The sequence below is a fragment of the Talpa occidentalis genome, unplaced genomic scaffold, assembly GCF_014898055.3.
Source record: "Talpa occidentalis isolate TD23 unplaced genomic scaffold, MPIMG_talOcc4v2.1 talOcc4.15, whole genome shotgun sequence".
Lineage (NCBI taxonomy): Eukaryota > Metazoa > Chordata > Mammalia > Eulipotyphla > Talpidae > Talpa > Talpa occidentalis.
The window spans coordinates 56,909,255-56,926,630 of record NW_023601543.1 but is presented as its reverse complement, the minus strand read 5'-3'; the positions used below and the strand labels follow the sequence as shown (position 1 = coordinate 56,926,630).

Sequence of the window (17,376 nt, the reverse complement as noted above, 5' to 3'; positions counted from 1 at the left end):
CCTAGGGCTGTTGGGAGTCAGAACCTTGCATACAGTAGGTGTGCAGTAAATCCTCCCAAGATGGAGGGGGCAAGTATTAGTAGACAGGCTCAGTGGACATAAGCTATAATTCAGTTCCCACAGGTGTAAGCTCAACGGGATAGTGCAAGTTCACTAGATGGAGGAAGCAGGAGCAGAATGCACTCTTGGGAGAGGGAACAGCAGGAGCAGAGGTGAAAGCAGAGAGAAGGGAGGTGAGGCTACCGTAGGGTATGGAGTGCGTGGGGCAAGAAAGCTAGGGTTTGGACTTGTGATTACATTAGTCAGTGCCAACACATCCAATCAACTCCTGGCGGCTCACGGTCAGGTAGTTTTGCTGATCTACAGTTAGAAAACACTAATCTTCCCCAAAGCTCAATTTCTTTTTTTTTTTTTTTAAGATTTTTTATTTTTTTATTTATACAAGAACTGGGGTACAGGCCAGAGGTGCGGGGGGGGGGGAGGTGAGAGGATTCACCAGAGACAGAGTGGGGAGCAGAACAGGCAGACTGACTGAAATACACTGCTGAGGGGAACAGCGGGCGAGTCAGGAGAGGTCTGCTGTGCCATGTGGGTCACCTCCCTGGCCGGGGATCGAACTTGTGCTTCAGTGGCTACGGGTAGCTTTATAGGTTGTGTCTCAACCCCTTGCGCCACCAGGGAGTCCCCAAAGCTCAATTTCCTATTTGGCCATTCATTCAACAACTGCGCCAAGTTCTGGAGAATGCTGAGGATGACAATCAGGGTCATTGTTGGCTAGTGGCAGCGCTTGAGCAAAGGCTCACAGGTGGGCAGGGGAAGCCAGTAAATGCCGGGAGAGCCCGTTTTGATTTCTTACATCCCACACTGGGGTGCAGTCAGTCTTCAGCGGTTCTGGGCATTCACAGATCTAGGTCAGTAGGCACATCCATCCACGAGAAGCATATTCTTGTATTCTATGGCTCTGGTGCCCGTTCACCCTACAGTCCAGACTACCTAAGCATCACCCTCTCTCCGGGGTCCTTATTGGCTCTTCACCTCTTCCTTTACACCATCTACAATGCCCTACTTTGGCTCTGCTCTTTTTGCCCCGCCTTCGCGTCTCTCCCCGCTACATTTTCTACGCTCAGCATTGGTTCATCCCGTTCTAGCACTGCCTTTGAGGGCGGAACTGCCTTCAGTCTGGCTCTCCCATTGGCTACCCGCCGTATCGCTTCCTCGCTCCTGCATTCATCCTCCATCCTTATTGGCTCTGGCCCTCAGGTCCCGCCTCTCGGCCTCCTTCTAACCTCCATATTGGCTAGTTCCGCCCAGGCACTGCCCTTTGAAGGCGGGGTGCAGTTCACAAGACTGCCCATTGGTTCGCTGCAGCATTAGCCCGCCTCTACATCACCGGTGCGTGGCTCTCCATTGGCTGTTAGCTGTCTGTAGCTGCCGTCCCACCACCTACGCAACCCACAGGTCTACATTTCGGGCCTCTCTGTTTACTCCCTGGTGCTCCCATTGCCCGTAGCCCTTCCGTTTTCCCCAGAGCCCACACACCATTCGCGCTCACACTTGCCCATTTACTGTCCTACTTCTCCCTTCATCCTGGACCCTGCACCACCCCCATTCAGGCTTCCCCATTGATTTTCCCGATCGTTCCGCCTCCCACACCGCCCACTCTCGGACATCCCCATTGGCTGCGTGCTTCTCCAGCACTCCATTCACCGTTACGTCACCCGTGCGTGGCTCTCCATTGGCTCTCCGCTCTACCTGTCTTCATCTCGCCGCCTACGCCCCCCGTGAGCCGTACTCCCCCCGCGCTGGCCATCCCATTGGCTACCCGCCCCTTCAAGCCCTGCCCCCGCCGGTCCCGCCGCCGGTGCCGTCGGTGCCGCCGCCGCCGCCGATATGGCGCGCACGGCCCCTGTGGAGCCCCCGCTGCGGCATCCCGCGCCCCCCTCGCCGGCCGCGGGCGAGCCCCGCACCTCGATTGAGGCAGCGGTGGCTCCGCGGAGGGTGCTCTTCGCCGACGAGGCCCTGGGGCTGCCGCTGGCGCAGCTGCGCCGCTACCGGCCGTGGGGCGGGCCCGGGGCGGGCAAGATGGCGGCGGCGGCCGGGCAAGATGGCGACGGCGGAGGGGCTGAGGAGGACGACGATGGCGAGGATGGGGATGAAGGGGAGGAGGAAGAGGAGGCTTGCTCCGAGCCCTCGCCGCTGTGCCCCGTGCCCGCCGGAGGGGGGTTTTACCTGGTGCCCACATTTTCGCTGCCGCCCGCGCCGGGCCGTCTGGAGCGCTTGGGGCGCGTCATGGTGGAGCTGGAGGCACTGCTGCCGCCTCCTGGAGCGGTTCCCGGGGGTGCCGGGGTTTGGGTGCCAGGGGGGCGCCCGCCGGTACTGCGCGGGTTGGTACGCGTGCTGAACCGCTCCTTCGAGAAGGCGGTGCACGTGCGGGCCTCACACGACGGCTGGGCTTCCTTCTGCGACCACCCAGCGCGCTACGTCCCGCGCAGCCCGCCGGGGGCAGGAGCGGGAGGACCAGGAACAGGAGATCCCATCCTGGATCCGGGCCTTGGCCTGGGCCCCGGCCAGGCGCCCGCCTCCTCGCCCGATGATGGCGGCCGCACTGACCGCTTTGCCTTCCAGCTGCCCTTTGCTGAGGGCGCGGGCGATGGGGCGCGCCTGGACTTCGTGGTGCGCTATGAGACCCCCGAGGGCACTTTCTGGGCCAACAACCACGGCCGAAACTACACAGTCCTGCTCCGGATCGCACCCGCTCCCACACCCACTGATGCCGAAGGGCTGCCCCAGCAGCAGCAGCTGCCGCAGCTGGAGCCACAGCCTGAGTGCCAGGGTCCGGTGGAGGCTGAGGCCAGGCAGCTGAAGAGCTGCATGAAGCCGGTGAGGCGCAGGTAATGTGTGCCAGCGCCACCTCCGCCAACACTGGGCTGTGTCTAGGATAGAGGACAAGCATCCCGACCCCGGAACCCTTCAGGCCTGTGCTCCAGGACTGGGAGGCGGGCACATTCAGTCAGTTACATGTGCTAGGCTCTGTTTTAATTACTGGGGTTTCGTTCATTCGTTTATTGAATTCCACTGTAAAGCCCCGAACAAGACAGACATCTTCCCTGCCCTCAAGGATCATATAGGTTCCTGTGGGAGACAGATTGAAAAAATAATGAGCAGGCAAATAAGGATAAGGTTAGCTGTTGAGAGGAAAGTACAATAGAGTAAGGTGATAGTATGGGAGGGGATAACTGCTAAAGCAGTTATTCAGGGAGGGCCTTTGAGGAGGTGAGTCCTGGATGATAAGAATTGTGCACAGACATGGTGGGGGGTGGGGAGGAGAGTTTGTAGAAAAGGGGAAAAGGAGGACTTCTCTGAGGAGGTGTCATTTCAGTTGAGTCCTGAATGATGAAGAGAAACAGTTATGCACACACGGGAGCAAGGGCGTTCTAGGAAGAGGGAACAGCAAGTGCAAAGGTCCTGAGGTGGGAATGAGCTTGGTGTGAATAATGGACAGTGTGCTGGAATGGAGAGAACTGCAGTGACATGGTGGTGCGGACCAAGGGCCTTGCCATTCAGGGGCAGAGAACCTGATCCCACTTTGACAGAGCAGGGAAATAGGGTTCCAGAGGGAGAAGCTGGTTGAGGAAGTGATGGCGCCTGGCTTTTGCAATTTGTGTCTGACCTTGAAACCTGTGCACTCTCTTTACTGTTATGCTCTAGTCTAGTCTGAGGCCTGTTGAAGTGAGGGTCTGAGCCATGCTCTCCTGGGAAGCAGTGGTTCTGGCAGGGGCAGAACCAGTTGGGCCTGGACTTGAAGCTTGTGTCCTTGGTTTTTGCCATACCACCATACACGATTCTCCTAGGTGTTCTCGATCAAGCTGTGAGTTATTCAAGGGTCGCAGCTAGGCCTGATTCTTTTGGGGGCCATCTAAGTCTAGCCTGGGACGAACAGATTTCCTGTGCACGTGTGGGAAATGCATATATTTCCCTGCTCCTGGGGAGGAATGGGAATGGGAAAGTGTTTTTTTTGGACCTTGTATATGCTTGATCACAATCCTCTGGCTGCAACAAGATGTTTGCGGTCCTCACCAGGTCTCAGGCTGTGAATGGTTCAGTCTAGCTTGAGGCTGGTGGGCAGATATGTCTGGATAAGTGAACAAGCACACAAGCACCCACTTACTGACTTGGGAGCCCTGTAATAACCTGAGACTTAGTCTAAAGTGGGGGGCAGTATGGATTTCTTTACAGGGTTAAATTAAGCCTTTAGATCCTAACAGAGGGTCTGGGTTCAAGTCCCAGCCCTGCCGTCATTGGCCTGTGACCTTGGCCAACTCATTTAACTGCACTTTGCCTCAGTACCCTCATCTGTGAAGCATAATTACAGCCCAACTTCAGAGCAGATGAGTAAAAAGCACTCCGAACCCAGCCTGGCTCTTAGTGGTGCCAGGTGCTATCATTCCTGTTCACAGAATCACACATAACAGTTCCTTTTTGTCCCCTTCCCAACTCCTCTGCTTGTCACCAGCTGTGTGACCTTGCCTCAGTTTCTTCATCTGTGAGCCTCAGTTTTCTCATATAAAGGGGAATGACAGTCACTTTGTGTGGCAGGATTGGACGCAGTAAACCTAGGCAAGGTAACTGAAGCATGGTGGTAACTGTGAATGGAAACAGTGACCAGCATTTACTGATCTCTCTGTGAGAGTTTCAAGTTAATCCTCTCCGAGGCCTGCTGTGCATGCTGTGTGGTATAGATGCTATGATCACACCTATTTCATAGAGGTGGGAACAGGTAGCACAGATTGGTGAGCTAGCTTGCTCAAGTTAGTGAGTGACAACTAGGGAGTGAATGTCAGGGACATTTTTTTTTTTCCCAGTGCTGTTCCTCTTGAAGGCCTAACAGGATTCAGGGCAAAATCTGCCTTTCACTCCTGATTCTCCCAGCATTTCGTGCTTTCCTTTTACCATTTTTTTCTTTCTTTATTGAGGGACACCGACATAATGTGTATTGATCCGAAGTATAAGGCTCAATAGATTTTCACATATTTATGCCCATGTGTTGCCATCACCCAGATCAAGGTATCAAGTGGTTCCCATGCCATAGTTGCCTTCATGTCTGTCACTTTTCCCAAGTCGTCATCCCAGCCGATTGTCGTGGGAGCACTGTAAGATGTTACAGTTGGGGTAATAAGGTTTGGTCATTTTAAAGAGTGTGAAAGGAAAGGAACAGGGCCAAGGTGGGTGGAGAGGGTGTTTTTCTTTTAAAATACATGGGTGGTTTTAAGGAGAAAAAGAAGCAGCCCGTTCAGACAATTGTTTTGGTATCTGGCCCCGGGTCTGTGGTTCCTAACATGACTTGTGATATTATTTTAAGTGGGCAGATGGCTTTTTGATAGCTTCTTTATCTCCTGATCTCAGCTCTTGCAAAGGGGAGGTTGGTGCTCATTGCAAGATCAGCGATAAGATATTTCTTTGTAGGTTGGTGGCTTTCTTGGCGAGTACATTTCAACTTATTATTGTCTTTAAAACCTGTGTGCTGCCGGTGACTGAGAGTGCTGTTGAAGAACAGCCACCTCTTGGAAGACAGTAGAGTCGCTCAGGGGCTGCCAGCTTTAATCTGGGGGAAACCCACTGTAGAGGGTTCTTGATCAGGAAGTATTGGCTGCAAGCCCACTGTGTGCTGGGTGCAGCCACATCAGGTGGGGGCATGTGAGAAGTTGGTAGCCATCTGGCTACAGCTCAGAGACTGGAATAGATGAGTTCCCTGGATTGCTGGAACAAGCTTTTGATAATGCTTAGATTTTCAGATGACCCATCAACAAGCATTTATTGAGAGCCTGCTTTGTGCAGGGCACAGTACTAGGCTCTAACAGGGAAAAAGGTAGACTGGAGCTAAGATGGCAAAGGGCTGTCTTAGAACTGGGTGGGAGGGGCAGGTAAAGATGGCTTGTATGAGGCCTTGCAGAGACCCTGCCCTTTGCTAGGTGCTTTGATAAGTGTTTTCAGGCAAAAGCTCATCTGACTTTTCCATTTCCCATGAATAGGTTTTATCCATCTTTCCTGGATGAGCAAACTGAGGTTCTCATAGTCCAAAATCCCAGGGCTGGTGTGGGGAGGAGCCCTCCTAATTTACCTTGGCTTAATACCCTCAGGAGGTATGCTATTGCTCCTGAAAATAAAGCTCAAGAAAGCCTCGCTAGGACCTTCATGCACCCCCTGCCCTGTCCCCCAATCTGGCATCCTTGGCTACTAGTCTCACTTCGTGCGGTCCTCTGTCTTTTAAGCTCTTGTCACGTGGTCTATCCAAGGTGTCTTGCCCCTTCCTGCTGCAGGCCTTTGCCCATGCCGTTTCTATCACAGGACCAGGAATGTGGGTTCTGTGCCCTGTGCATACTCTTTGTTTTGATCCTTCAGTTCTGAGACTGCTTGCTCGGGGACTTCTGTCTATCCATTCCAGCCTCCTCAGGCCCGGGTTTTCTCATAACACTGATTGTTAGAGGCTGTCCTGTTAGAGAATGTCACCCGGCAGAGCAGATGAGCATTGCCACAAATTGGGGATCATATTCCACCCTGCTTGGCAGTACTTGCCCAGCAGGGTTTTTTTCTGACCCACTCTTGTTCCTCCCTTATATGATTCTTTCAAATGTTCTTTACCTTCAGACTTCCTGCTTTAAAAAAACCAAATAGAAGCTATAAGAATGGAACTTCCCAAAACTTGCAGCCCCCAAGCCTGCAGACTGATTGCCCTCCCTTGTGTTACAGGGGAGGAGGGGGCACCCTTTTTCTCCTTCAGGCCTGTCCCTCCACCACTTGCTCCAGCACCTGACAATCAGTTACCCTTTCTCTCCTGACAACTTTTCACTGCCCTCCTCACCCGATCCTCTCTATTGGCCGCTATGTATGCTAGCATCTCTACCGACTTAACAGTCTGCTTTGACCCCTCCTTCTGTCCCTACTGTTTGTGGCCACCCCTTAATCATCCTCCCTTTCATTGTCAACCCTGCTCTAAAGAGTCACCTCCATTTGCTTCAACCCTCCACATCTGCTAGACTCCATAGGTGGTTTTCTGGTTTTCTTTTCAAAGGCTTGAGTGCTTCTACTTAACTTTCTTGCTTAGCCTTGGTCATGTTCTGCTGCTTTTCCTTTTAATGCACTTGCCTTTCTCTTCCTCGTCGCTCCTTCCTGCAGCCTCATATCCCCACTTGGTGTCTCCCCTGGTTCAAGATCAACTCCATTGCCTCCCCTGCCATGTTTTGAGCCGCCTCACACTCCTCTACCCCTCTCTTGCATGTTTTCCTTCCAGGCATCTGCCTGTAGTCTGGACCAAGACCCTTGGTTCTAGGGTCTTCTTTGTTTTTCTGAATCACTGACCTCAGTTAGACCTTCCTGTTGGACCTTCATTAGGGAATCGGTTGACCCTCTCTGCCCTGCTAGACTGTAAGCTCCGTGAGGGCTAGGGACGTAGCCCGCTTTTGTCCATTGCTGTGTTCCTGCAGGGCCTGCCACTGTGCCTGGCACTTACCAGGTGCTTAATAAATGTTTGTTGAAAGAATGAGTGTGAGTATATTTTTTAATGTCTTTCTCCACACTAAATCGTAAGCTTCCTAGTTGGGTTTGCTCACTGTTGTGTCTCCAGGGTCTTGTCACTGAGCCGCTTGCACAGTAAGACCTTAGAGGTTTTTCTTCGCACCTATAGCTGAATGGATGGGGACCCCACTTGCTATCTGAGTTGGCAGCCTTAGGGGAAACCAGAACAATCTGAGTCGAAACAGGTTGGGTCAGGAGTCATCTTAGTTGTCTGGAGAGTGAGGATTTTGTGTGAAAGTGATCCTCTTCTGTTCCTAGAAAACTGGCAAGGCTGTGTTGGTAAGGATGTGGGCCTTAGGCCACACACTACGGAAGTGGCAGAGCTGAGATCACCGCTAGCTGGGGTGGGGTGGTCCTGCTGTAGTGCCCCAGTTTTTATCTGCTGTGCCAGGCTGCTCGCAGTGTGGGACAAGCCGTTTTCCTTTTTGGAGCCTCAACTTCCCTCAGGGGAAATTTGGAGGAGGTTACTATTAAGCATGTTACAAGTGATTTTTAAGTATTTTCTCAATCCCCGCAACAGCTCTCTGTGGTAGGTATTACTGTTTTACCCTTTTCACAGATGAGGAAATTGAGGCATAGTGTTAAGTAACTTGCTCCAGGTCACACAGCTGGTAGGTGGCAGAGCTGGGGTAACTCAAAAGTACATGTCATGATCCTTTATTGAGATGTGAAATCAGTTTACTGGATTCCAACAAACATTTTCCAAGAAAGGGACTAGCATAGGAAATAGAGTGCATCATGACACGTCGTAAGGGCAGGTGATGTTCAAAGAGCAACTGCTTTTTGTCATGTGTGTATGTTGACACTTGTATGGATGCGCTAAGTCCACCGTGTGAAATGCTCCAAAAAGGGTGCGGTCACAGCTGTAAAAGTAGCTTCAGGCACAGTAAACTGCTCTCTTTGCATCCTGTTGGGTGGTCTAGAAGCCCAGAGTTGCCGTGGACATGGTCTGTCCTTGGGGAGCGCAGAGCAGTGCCCTGCAGAACTTTGCTCTCACAGCTGCCTTCAGACCCTGTTCTTTTCAGAGAGCAGATGGCTGAGGGTGACTGGGATTCCGAGTATCCGGCAGCCTTCTGAAACCCCCTTGGCCCCGGAGAGTCAGCGTCACCTTCGGGTTGACTGCACGGGAGGGAGCCAGGCTCTGCTGAGTTTCCCTTTGGGTTTTGGTATGTGACCCACTTTGAGCTGGCCAAGTTCTTCGAAAACATGAGTATTGGGGTGTTCACAGAGAACGGGGTGGGAGGAGTGGCGGTGGTGGCGATGGCAGGAATGTGGCTGCTCTGAAAGTCTGCTTTGCTCCTCATGGAGGTTATCAGCCCTCTCGCGCTGTCTGTGCTGAGTCACCTTTTTCTGTCCTACCTGGCCCGGGCTGGGGCCAGTCGGCATCTCTTTCTGAAAATCTCACCCCTGGTTCCCCGGGGTGCTATCTGAGGTCAGTGGCCATGGAGCTTCCTGATTGCAGGAGGAATTTTCACACCCAGGAGGTTGGCAAATCGGCCCGACTGGCCCCTTTTAAGTCACACCAGCTTGCCCCAGAGGGTGTGTGCCTGAGATGCCCCCAGGTCTGTGTACTAGTGCCCATTGCCCTTGAGATATCACGTGGCATTTGTGGGGCTGGTACCAAAAGAGCAGGTTTCCTTCTCGAAAGTGTGCAAGCATACTGAGGTACAGTTTTGTTCTTAATCTCCCCATTTTTCTAAGAATCCCTCTTCTCTGTTACTGATCAGAGTCCGTATACATTTGTGCTCCATTTCTCTCACCAGCCTCCTTTTGGTTCAAGTCATAGCTGCCCCGAGTGCTTACCATGAAAGACAGTTCAAGGATATTTAGGTTTTTTTTTTTTCTTTTTCTGAAGCCCACGGTTTCAAACACTGTCTTTAAAATGGAACCCTCTTTGGATGTTCTCAGTGTGGTGTGTATGTAGTTAGTGGGTGTAGACACACGGTTCCTTGAGCCTCAGTTTCCACACTTGTAAAAAGGGAATGGTGTTGCTTTGGAGGAAAGATGTGAATGTTTTCAAATGACTTGGTGAATCGATTTAAAGGGCTCATGGAGGAGGTGAACAATAAATGTGGTCCTCTTGCTTCCACCTCTGATTTGGGAGGTCGGAAGAGTGACCTGTATGTGTCTCTGCTGACTTTGTCAGTCTTGGGATTGGCCCAATTGCTTGACCTGCTTTCTGGATGGGCCCCCTCTGTGCACCCTCCTTGGCTGCAGAAAAGACACTCTGGGGGCTGAGGGATTTATTTTGTATTTGTTTTTCTTCTTCCCTCAACCGTGGAATTATTTTCCTGCTGCTTGACTTTGTTCTGAGTACCTTGCCCCCCCCCTTTTGCATCCCTCTAGGACTCGGGAGTGGCTTCAGTACAAGCCAGGTTGTGGTGTTTGTTGGCACTGGCCAGACGGTAGGGAAAGGCTTGCCTAGGCATGCCCCCGGGGGAGGACTGTCTTTCTGTCTCTATGGTTCTTCTTGAAGAGGCTTGGTTCAGTAGCTCCTCGAAGGTGACTTTCTTTGATGTAAGACTACACCAGCAAAAGAAGTCAGCAAAAGTCACATTGAGTCATAAGTCCAAAGACTTGGATTTTAGACCCCCTAAGGCGACTTGGTGGAGGACCAAGCTGGCTTGCTCTGAATCCCCCTTTCTCTTCCATGATGTGCAGGAATCAATGGCTGTGCTCCCCGAGTCACCCACACCGGGCCCCAGTATTCTGATTCACACATCTCTGGTGGGATGGATGAACTCTAGTCCATGGAGCAAGACAGATAGATGTCCCTTTTAGAGCTTCCAGGCTCTGGTTCCATGCGTGTGGTTCAAGCTTCCTCCCTGAGCGTGCTAAGAGAAAGCAGTTCTGTGTCTGGTGGTCTTGTAGCCAGTGTTCCATGAAGACAGGGAAACTGGGAATGGGTGTGTGGGCCAAAGCGGGGTATAGAGACAAGTCCAAGTGCAGGAGGTGGGGTAGGTGGTGATCTTGGTATTATTAATGCCTTCCTTTGTGTCCTTCCAGAATGTGTTGGAGAATGGGTTGGGGGAAGAGCCCAGTCTCCCTTGTCCAAGAAGCCACAGTTTGTTGGTTAAGAGCACAGACTTAGGAGCTGGAAGACCTAGGTTTCAAGCTTCACTACTTGATCTTGAGACTTGTACTTGACTTCCACTGCATCATTTGTAAGATAGGGAGAGTAGTACTGCCTACTTCAAAGGATTCAGAGTACCTATCTCCTAGGGATGTCATGAGGATTGAGTTAATACATGGGCTCTAATTAGAATGGTGCCTAGCACCATAGTAAGTACTATATTCAGGTCAGCTCATGATACTCTGTTTCTATGAAGGAAGTTACGTGTTTTCAAGAAGTTGCAACCACTTCCAAAAATGTCAACATCATCAGGTTACTTCTTAGGAAGAACAAGGTTTGAGCAATTGCCTCAGCTGCTCTCAGGTCTCTGAACTTGTTTCAGTTAATGCTCTCCTCATTTGCCTTAATCTGTAAACATTTGCTTCTCATTTGTGAGAATGAGAGCAGAAGTTTCTTTCTGCTGCCCATCACCCCACCCCTGGCAAGATCTGGCTAAAATACACTTGGCTTATGCCACTCAAGCCTTGGGGCCTGACTTGCCTGGCAAAGGAGGAACAAGATCCATGAATTAGCCTACGGTTGGTTCAGCTTCTTCTCTCTGCCAGGCCCCTGTGTCTGGTGTGGTGGTTTCATTTCTCTTATCTGATCTTGGTGTGCATTGCCCAGTTCCCTTTGCTCCATTTTAAAGTGAGGAGGAGGAGGCTTAGGGAGGTTAAATGGCCTGCCAGGCTGATTGGGGGATGGGTGGAGGGTCTGTGACCCCAGGTTACTTCCTTTTTCTGCTACCCACCTTCCCATTCTCCTGCCGCTCCCTTCTTCCCCTTTGCAGCTTCCTGTGTCCCATGGTCCTCACTTATGCTTTCTTAGAAAAGATAGTTTTCTCCAGCGCCAGGGATATGCCCTAAAGAAATGATCCAAAGTGTTCATTAAGCTTGCCCAGTGATGTCTGCCGCAGTCTGCTCTGAGAGCACACAAAGAAGGCCATAACTGAGCTGCTCGGTGGGAAGGGAATGTAACACGGGTTCCATGAGCCCATTGCTGTGTGTGGTAAGCAGCCATTTCAGATGTTTACAGTATGTAGTGCTGCTTCCTGTGGGTGGACAGAGGCAGCTGTGAAATTATGTCCGCAGATCCATCTGTTCTCTCCTCTGCCCCACAGGCCTAATGAGGAAGAGCTGAGGATGAGGAGCCCGGATGATGATAGTCCTGCTGTGGGTAAGCAGCTGACTGCAGTCGGGGGAGTTTGTGCTTATATTTCCAATTTCTTTCTTCCTTCCATTTTTCTTTCCATACAATTTGAGACACCCTCTGCCTTAGATTGTCACAGAATGCTTCAGAGCCAAACTGTCAATTGACTAGAGAAGCAGATTTTCTTAACCAAGGCCGGCGTGCTTGTGCACTGCCCTGCCCCAACCCTGCTCTTCTCTCTCTCCAGCAGAGCGTCCTGATGTCCAGGAGTCAGTGGGTCCCCTGGTAGCCCCCACCCCTCTCCGTCCATGGCCCCAGATGACACTTCAGGTAAGCAGGCCCCTGCAAATCTGGACAGACAGCTTGCTGGGAGGCTGGGTGGTGCTGGACACTGGCTTGTTCTGGGTTCATCTGAGGTCAGAGCGAGGTCCCCAAATTAGAACCTCATGGGGGGAGGAGTAGAATGCAAGCTTTCACCTGGGGCTTGAGAAACTCCATTCATTAGTTTGGGACATAGTTACTGAGTGTTTGCTCTGTGCCTGGCACTTATGGATGCGGGGAATACTGTAGTAACCAAATACGCTGTCTTTGTAGGGCTTACGTTTTAGTGGAGAAGACATAATAAAACAAAATAATATTTAAAATATATGGTATTTTCGATGGGGATAAGTATTCAGGAAAAAATTAAGGGAATAAAGAGATGGGGGGAAGAGGAGGAGGACGAGAGAAAGAGAAGGCAGGGCCTTGACAAAGGCGTGTGAAGAGCAATGAGTGGAAGCTGCAGGGGTAAGGTGGGAGAGGTGCCAGAGACAGACTGTGGAGGGCCATGGGGAGGACTCTGGCTTTCACCCTGAGTGATAGGGGAGTGACCAGATGGAGGGTTGAGAGCACAGGAACGCCTTGAACTGACTTAGTTCAGATGGGCACCCTCTGACTGCTGTGAGGAGAACAGACCGTGATTGTGAGGGGTGCAGTGAGCTGGAGGCTAAATCAGTGTCCTGGTGAGCTTGTGCCGTGCTTGCAGAGAGAGAGAGGAATTCTGGAGGGTGTGTGTGTGTGTGAACCTTTAATACAAACATTTTAAACATAAAAGTAAAGAGACCAGTTCAATGAATCCACATATACCCATCACCCAGCTTTAACAAATTTCAACATGTCCAGTCCTACTTTTTCTATATCCCCACCTCTTCCCCTTTCGCGCTCTAGTTTAGGAAAAAAAATCCAGACATCATCCCATTCTTTAATACTTCAGTTTGAACCTCAGAATTCTAAAAAAAAAAAAAAACCAAAACCCCAAATAGCAGCAACAAAGAAACAAAAATCCCATGTGCCATCATCACACCCTCAGGAAAGTGACACTAATTCTTTAGTATCATCAAATATTTGGTCACTGTTGGTTGGAATTTCCTTAGTTGTAAGTATTTTAGGGTCCAAACAAGGGTAATACTTTGTGTTTGGTTAATGGCTCTTTTGAGAATTTTTAATTTCCCTCCCTTTCCTTGCAATTTGTTTGTTGAAGAAACCTTGTTTGCCCTGTAGAATTTCCTGCAGTCTGGATCTGGCTGATTATATCCAGGTGGAAACATGTTTTTTACTCTATTTTTATTGATGTATTCATTCTATTTAATTAATATGATCTATTGTTAAATTTATTAAACTATCAATTTTATTATATTTATTAAATATAATCTATTAAATTAATTTCAATAGAATAAATTTAATTCTCTTATTCTTCATTTATTTTTTTGTTTGCTTTTTTGTCCTTATTAGCTAGAATTCTCTAAAGAAAAGCTTTCTCACATCAACTGCTTGGTTACCTTGAGGTATAGTTATATAGGAAAACTATGTAAACATTTAATTTTCCCTATTAAATTTAATTTAGTGTAATTTCATTTAATCTGTTTAGTTTAACCTTTCCCTTTATTTACTAGCTTTCAGAAGAAATGGATTTTCCAAAGGTGACCAATTAAAGAATGTTTGCTTTTGGTATATCATTATGAACACATGAATTTGAAGCCTATTTGAGTGTCTCAATCCAGTGCCCTCATTTATTTATTTTGATGCTTCCATTCAACTCTCGGGGCAGTAGGAGCTTGTATGGATAGTCTCCAGAGCCTTTTGGGCACCATCCCATCATTCTCCGAGCACTTCCTCACATACTGCCATGACAGTGTGTCCCAGACTCGTCTTAAGGATGAGTCTGTGTCCCAAACCTGGAAACAGCCACTTCTTAAAGGAGCCCTTCCTCTTCTTAGAGGAGAATGGTATTTGGACCTCGAGCTGCCTGCTAGGTCAGTCTCCAGGCTTTGTCAAAAGATGGAGCTGGGAAATACTTTTTTTTTAAAAAGGGAAGACGTGAGTTCTTGTAGCTGTTCTGGATGTGTTCTGGAGGAGAGCTAGTAATGTTTACTGATAGCTCTTCACCAGATCTTGGTGTCCACTGAATTCCTTTGCTTTCTTATCTGCAGGAAGCCCCCTTTACTCCATCTCAACTTTGTATTTGTAATACAAACAACATTATCTTTGGAGTTTAGAGAATTATGGACTGTTCTTTGGGGAGTTTTAGTGCAAAGGCCTGTAGGGGTGGGGGTAGCTGTCACCAGCTCTCAAAATCTCTACTTGTCCCACCCCCTCCTACTTCATTCCCTTCCCTTTTCCCCTCCTACCCTGACCTCCCCCACCTCGGCTCCAGGTGTCTGAAGTTACAGTGACTGGCAAACGCCCAGAGGAAGGTGATGGCCCCCGAAGCAGTCCGCCTGTGGCTTTCACAGAGGTCCCCCAGGCACCAGTCATCAGGATTCCTGCCTCCTCCTCTCTCTGTGGCCTGGGAGGCGCCCCCAGGGACCAGGCCTCAGGGCCCGATGCAAGTGAGGGGCCAGTGGGGCCTCTCCTGGAACCCAGCCAGCACCAGGTGGAGGCCACGTGGGAAGTACCGAGTGAGAATGGAGGGGGCCGAAAGGACCCCATGGTGGGGGCCATCATGGATGAGCCACCTGGGGGTCTGGAGGCCATGAGTGGGTTGGAGGAGCTGCTTGGCGAGGACACCATTGACCAGGAGCTGGAGCAGCTCTACCTGTCCCACCTGAGCCGCCTGCGGGCTGCTGTGGCTGCAGGTGGGGCAGGAGGTGATGGGGAGGGCCCCACAGATGGGGGGTTGTCCCCCAGCCAGCCCCTGGGCATACTCACGGACCGCGACCTGATCTTGAAGTGGCCTGGCCCCGAGCGGGCCCTGAACAGCGCCCTGGCTGAGGAGATCACTCTGCACTATGCCCGGCTAGGGCGCGGTGTGGAGCTCATCAAGGACACAGAGGACCCTGATGAGGAGGGGGAGGGCGAAGAAGGGCTCTCCATGATACCCTCCAGCCCAGAAGGGGACACCCCAAAGGAATCGCCTCCGGAAATCCTCTGTGGGGCCCATCCTGTGGCAGCCACTATGGGAGATGTGTGGCTCCCGTGGGCAGAGGGCTCGGGATGTGACAGCCCTGTGGTTTTGGGGACAGAGGGTCAGTTCACTGTGGCTCCAGAAAAGGGAATGGGCAAGGACACTGACTCTTTGCACATGACTAGGATGATAGCTGGGGTGACAGGGTCCCTGGGGGTGTCTGGGACAGAAGCCCGGATGGAGTTTACTGCTGAGTGGGCAGACAGTTCAGTTCCTATATCTGGCCAGGAGTTAGCTGCTCCAGCCCCTCAGGGGCAAAATCTCACCCTCCTTGGCCCCTTGGGCACTGAAGTCTGTCCTTCCAGCCTGGCCAGGCCCCACATGAGCTCCCAGGAGGAAGAGAGTTCAAGCCCAAGCCTTGAGCCCCCCAAAAGTTCTCCCACCCCAGCAGCCCCTGCAGAATGTGTGTGTATATTACCTCCCCAGCTCCGGGGACCCTTGACCCAGACTCTGGGGGTCTTGGCTGGGTTGGTGGTGGTCCCTGTGGCTCTGAACAGTGGTATGTCCCTCCTGGTGCTTGCACTGTGCCTCTCTCTGGCCTGGTTCTCGTAGGAGCTGCTGGTGGGATCAGCAACAACAGGCTTTCCTCTCTGGGGTCTGGGGAGGGGAAGCCCTTGAACCACCCCCAGAGGGATCAGATGAGATATGTGACCTGTATAGTGAGGGGACCATGGTCCCTTGCTTCTGAGAATGTTCAACTGGAGAGAGCCTTCCTGTCCCTGTCCCTGTCCCCGAGCTCTCATTAGCACAGGGCTCCCTGCAGTGACACCAGTGGAGAGGAAGAGGGACTGGTGGAAGGTATGAACGGGAAGAACTTCAGAATGGAACTGGGCATGTCCTCCCTTCCCTACCCCCTACCCCGAGCCTGTATTTATTTTTGTATAATTCTCTGGATGAGGGAGAGTGGTCGTGAGCTGGTCTTGGGGCACAATTACCCAGAGATATATTTATTAACAGCCAACCTGTGCAACCTGCTGGAGCTTTATTTTTAATTTAATTTATATAGAGTACCTATTATTATATGCCACAATAGAGCTCTATGAGAAACAGTGTCTTACTGTGCAGTGTCTCCTGTTTGAGTATGAGTGTGCAGGGTGGGTGAGTGTGCAGGGTGGTCACGTTGTTTTGTGGGAGGACTGTTGGGATGTTAGGGGTTGGGATGTGGTCATGGCTGCTGCTGCTATTTAAAAATGTCCTTGTCACCTCACCTTGTCCTAAACTATGTGGTCTGGGTTTTTTTTTTTGGGGGGGTGTGGGGGGAAGGTCTTTTGATCTTTTCCACATTCTGCCAGTGTGGGGAGAAGTAGCCACACCAGGGTTTGGTGTCACACATGCGGCTACAGTGGTGGATGTGGTCACTTTGGATGTGGGAATAATGGTTGTATGTCAGCCACAAGGTTTTGAGGTTACTGAAAAAAATGCCTGTGACATTCAACAGGGAGACCCATCTGCCCCCAAGACAGGTGACATCTCAGGAGGGACAGAGGCTTAATGTACTGTGAAAGAATCAGACCAGAGTTGCTGTCCACACACAGCACATGTCTAACTCAAAAACAGGAAACCCAGACCCCAGACTGTTGGGGTAAAAAAGGATAGATATATTTACTGCATGCAAATAAAAGCTCTACTTAGCAAAATAAAGCACCACATATTTATTTACTTCCCTTTACAGCCAGACTTCTTGAAAGAAATACTTACATAAGCTTTTTTCAGTTCTTCTCCGGCACTTCAAAGCTTTTCTGAAATAGCTTCCATCAGAGGTTCTGCCCAGCCTCCTCAGCAAAGGAGCCAAAGTCACTGAAGATACCGTGTTATATCAGCAGTCAAGTCTCAGACCTCATCTTACTTGATGTGTTGGCAGCATCCAACACAGTTATCTCAACCTTGATGGCCCTTCTTCACTTGGTTTCCAGGACACTGTACTTTCCTAGTTTCCCTCCTTCCTCATTGGCCACTCTTCTAGGAGATGCTCAATTAAAAAACCAAACAAACAAACAAAAAAAAAAACCCGACAAGCAGCAGCAAGCAAATGGGGTGGGAGGGAGCGGTATTGCCAGGCATGCATGCCTCGAGAACTTAGCTGGTCATTTAGTGGTGACAG

The 17,376-nt window shown here is 50.6% G+C and overlaps 2 protein-coding genes across 3 annotated transcripts in view; one reads left to right on the top strand and one right to left on the bottom strand.

Moving 5' to 3' along the window:
- Positions 1–2,357, bottom strand: part of FOXP3 (forkhead box P3) — an 18,605-nt gene extending 16,248 nt beyond the window's left edge. Inside the window, exon 1 of the mRNA XM_054695735.1 lies at positions 2,230–2,357. The gene's annotated coding sequence lies outside the window, so the exon portion shown is untranslated. The remainder of the gene's footprint in view (positions 1–2,229) is intronic.
- Positions 1,891–17,376, top strand: PPP1R3F (protein phosphatase 1 regulatory subunit 3F). 2 transcript variants are annotated; one of them, XM_037512390.2, is made up of 4 exons: positions 1,891–2,891; positions 11,805–11,860; positions 12,081–12,163; positions 14,526–17,376. In XM_037512390.2, the coding sequence occupies exons 1-4, from the start codon at positions 1,891–1,893 to the stop codon at positions 15,825–15,827; spliced, it is 2,442 nt and encodes an 813-aa protein (XP_037368287.1). In that variant the 3' UTR covers positions 15,828–17,376. The 2 variants fall into 2 exon arrangements, with proteins under 2 accessions (XP_037368287.1, XP_037368288.1); XM_037512391.2 differs by having other exon boundaries at positions 2,252–2,891; positions 12,084–12,163; positions 14,526–17,374.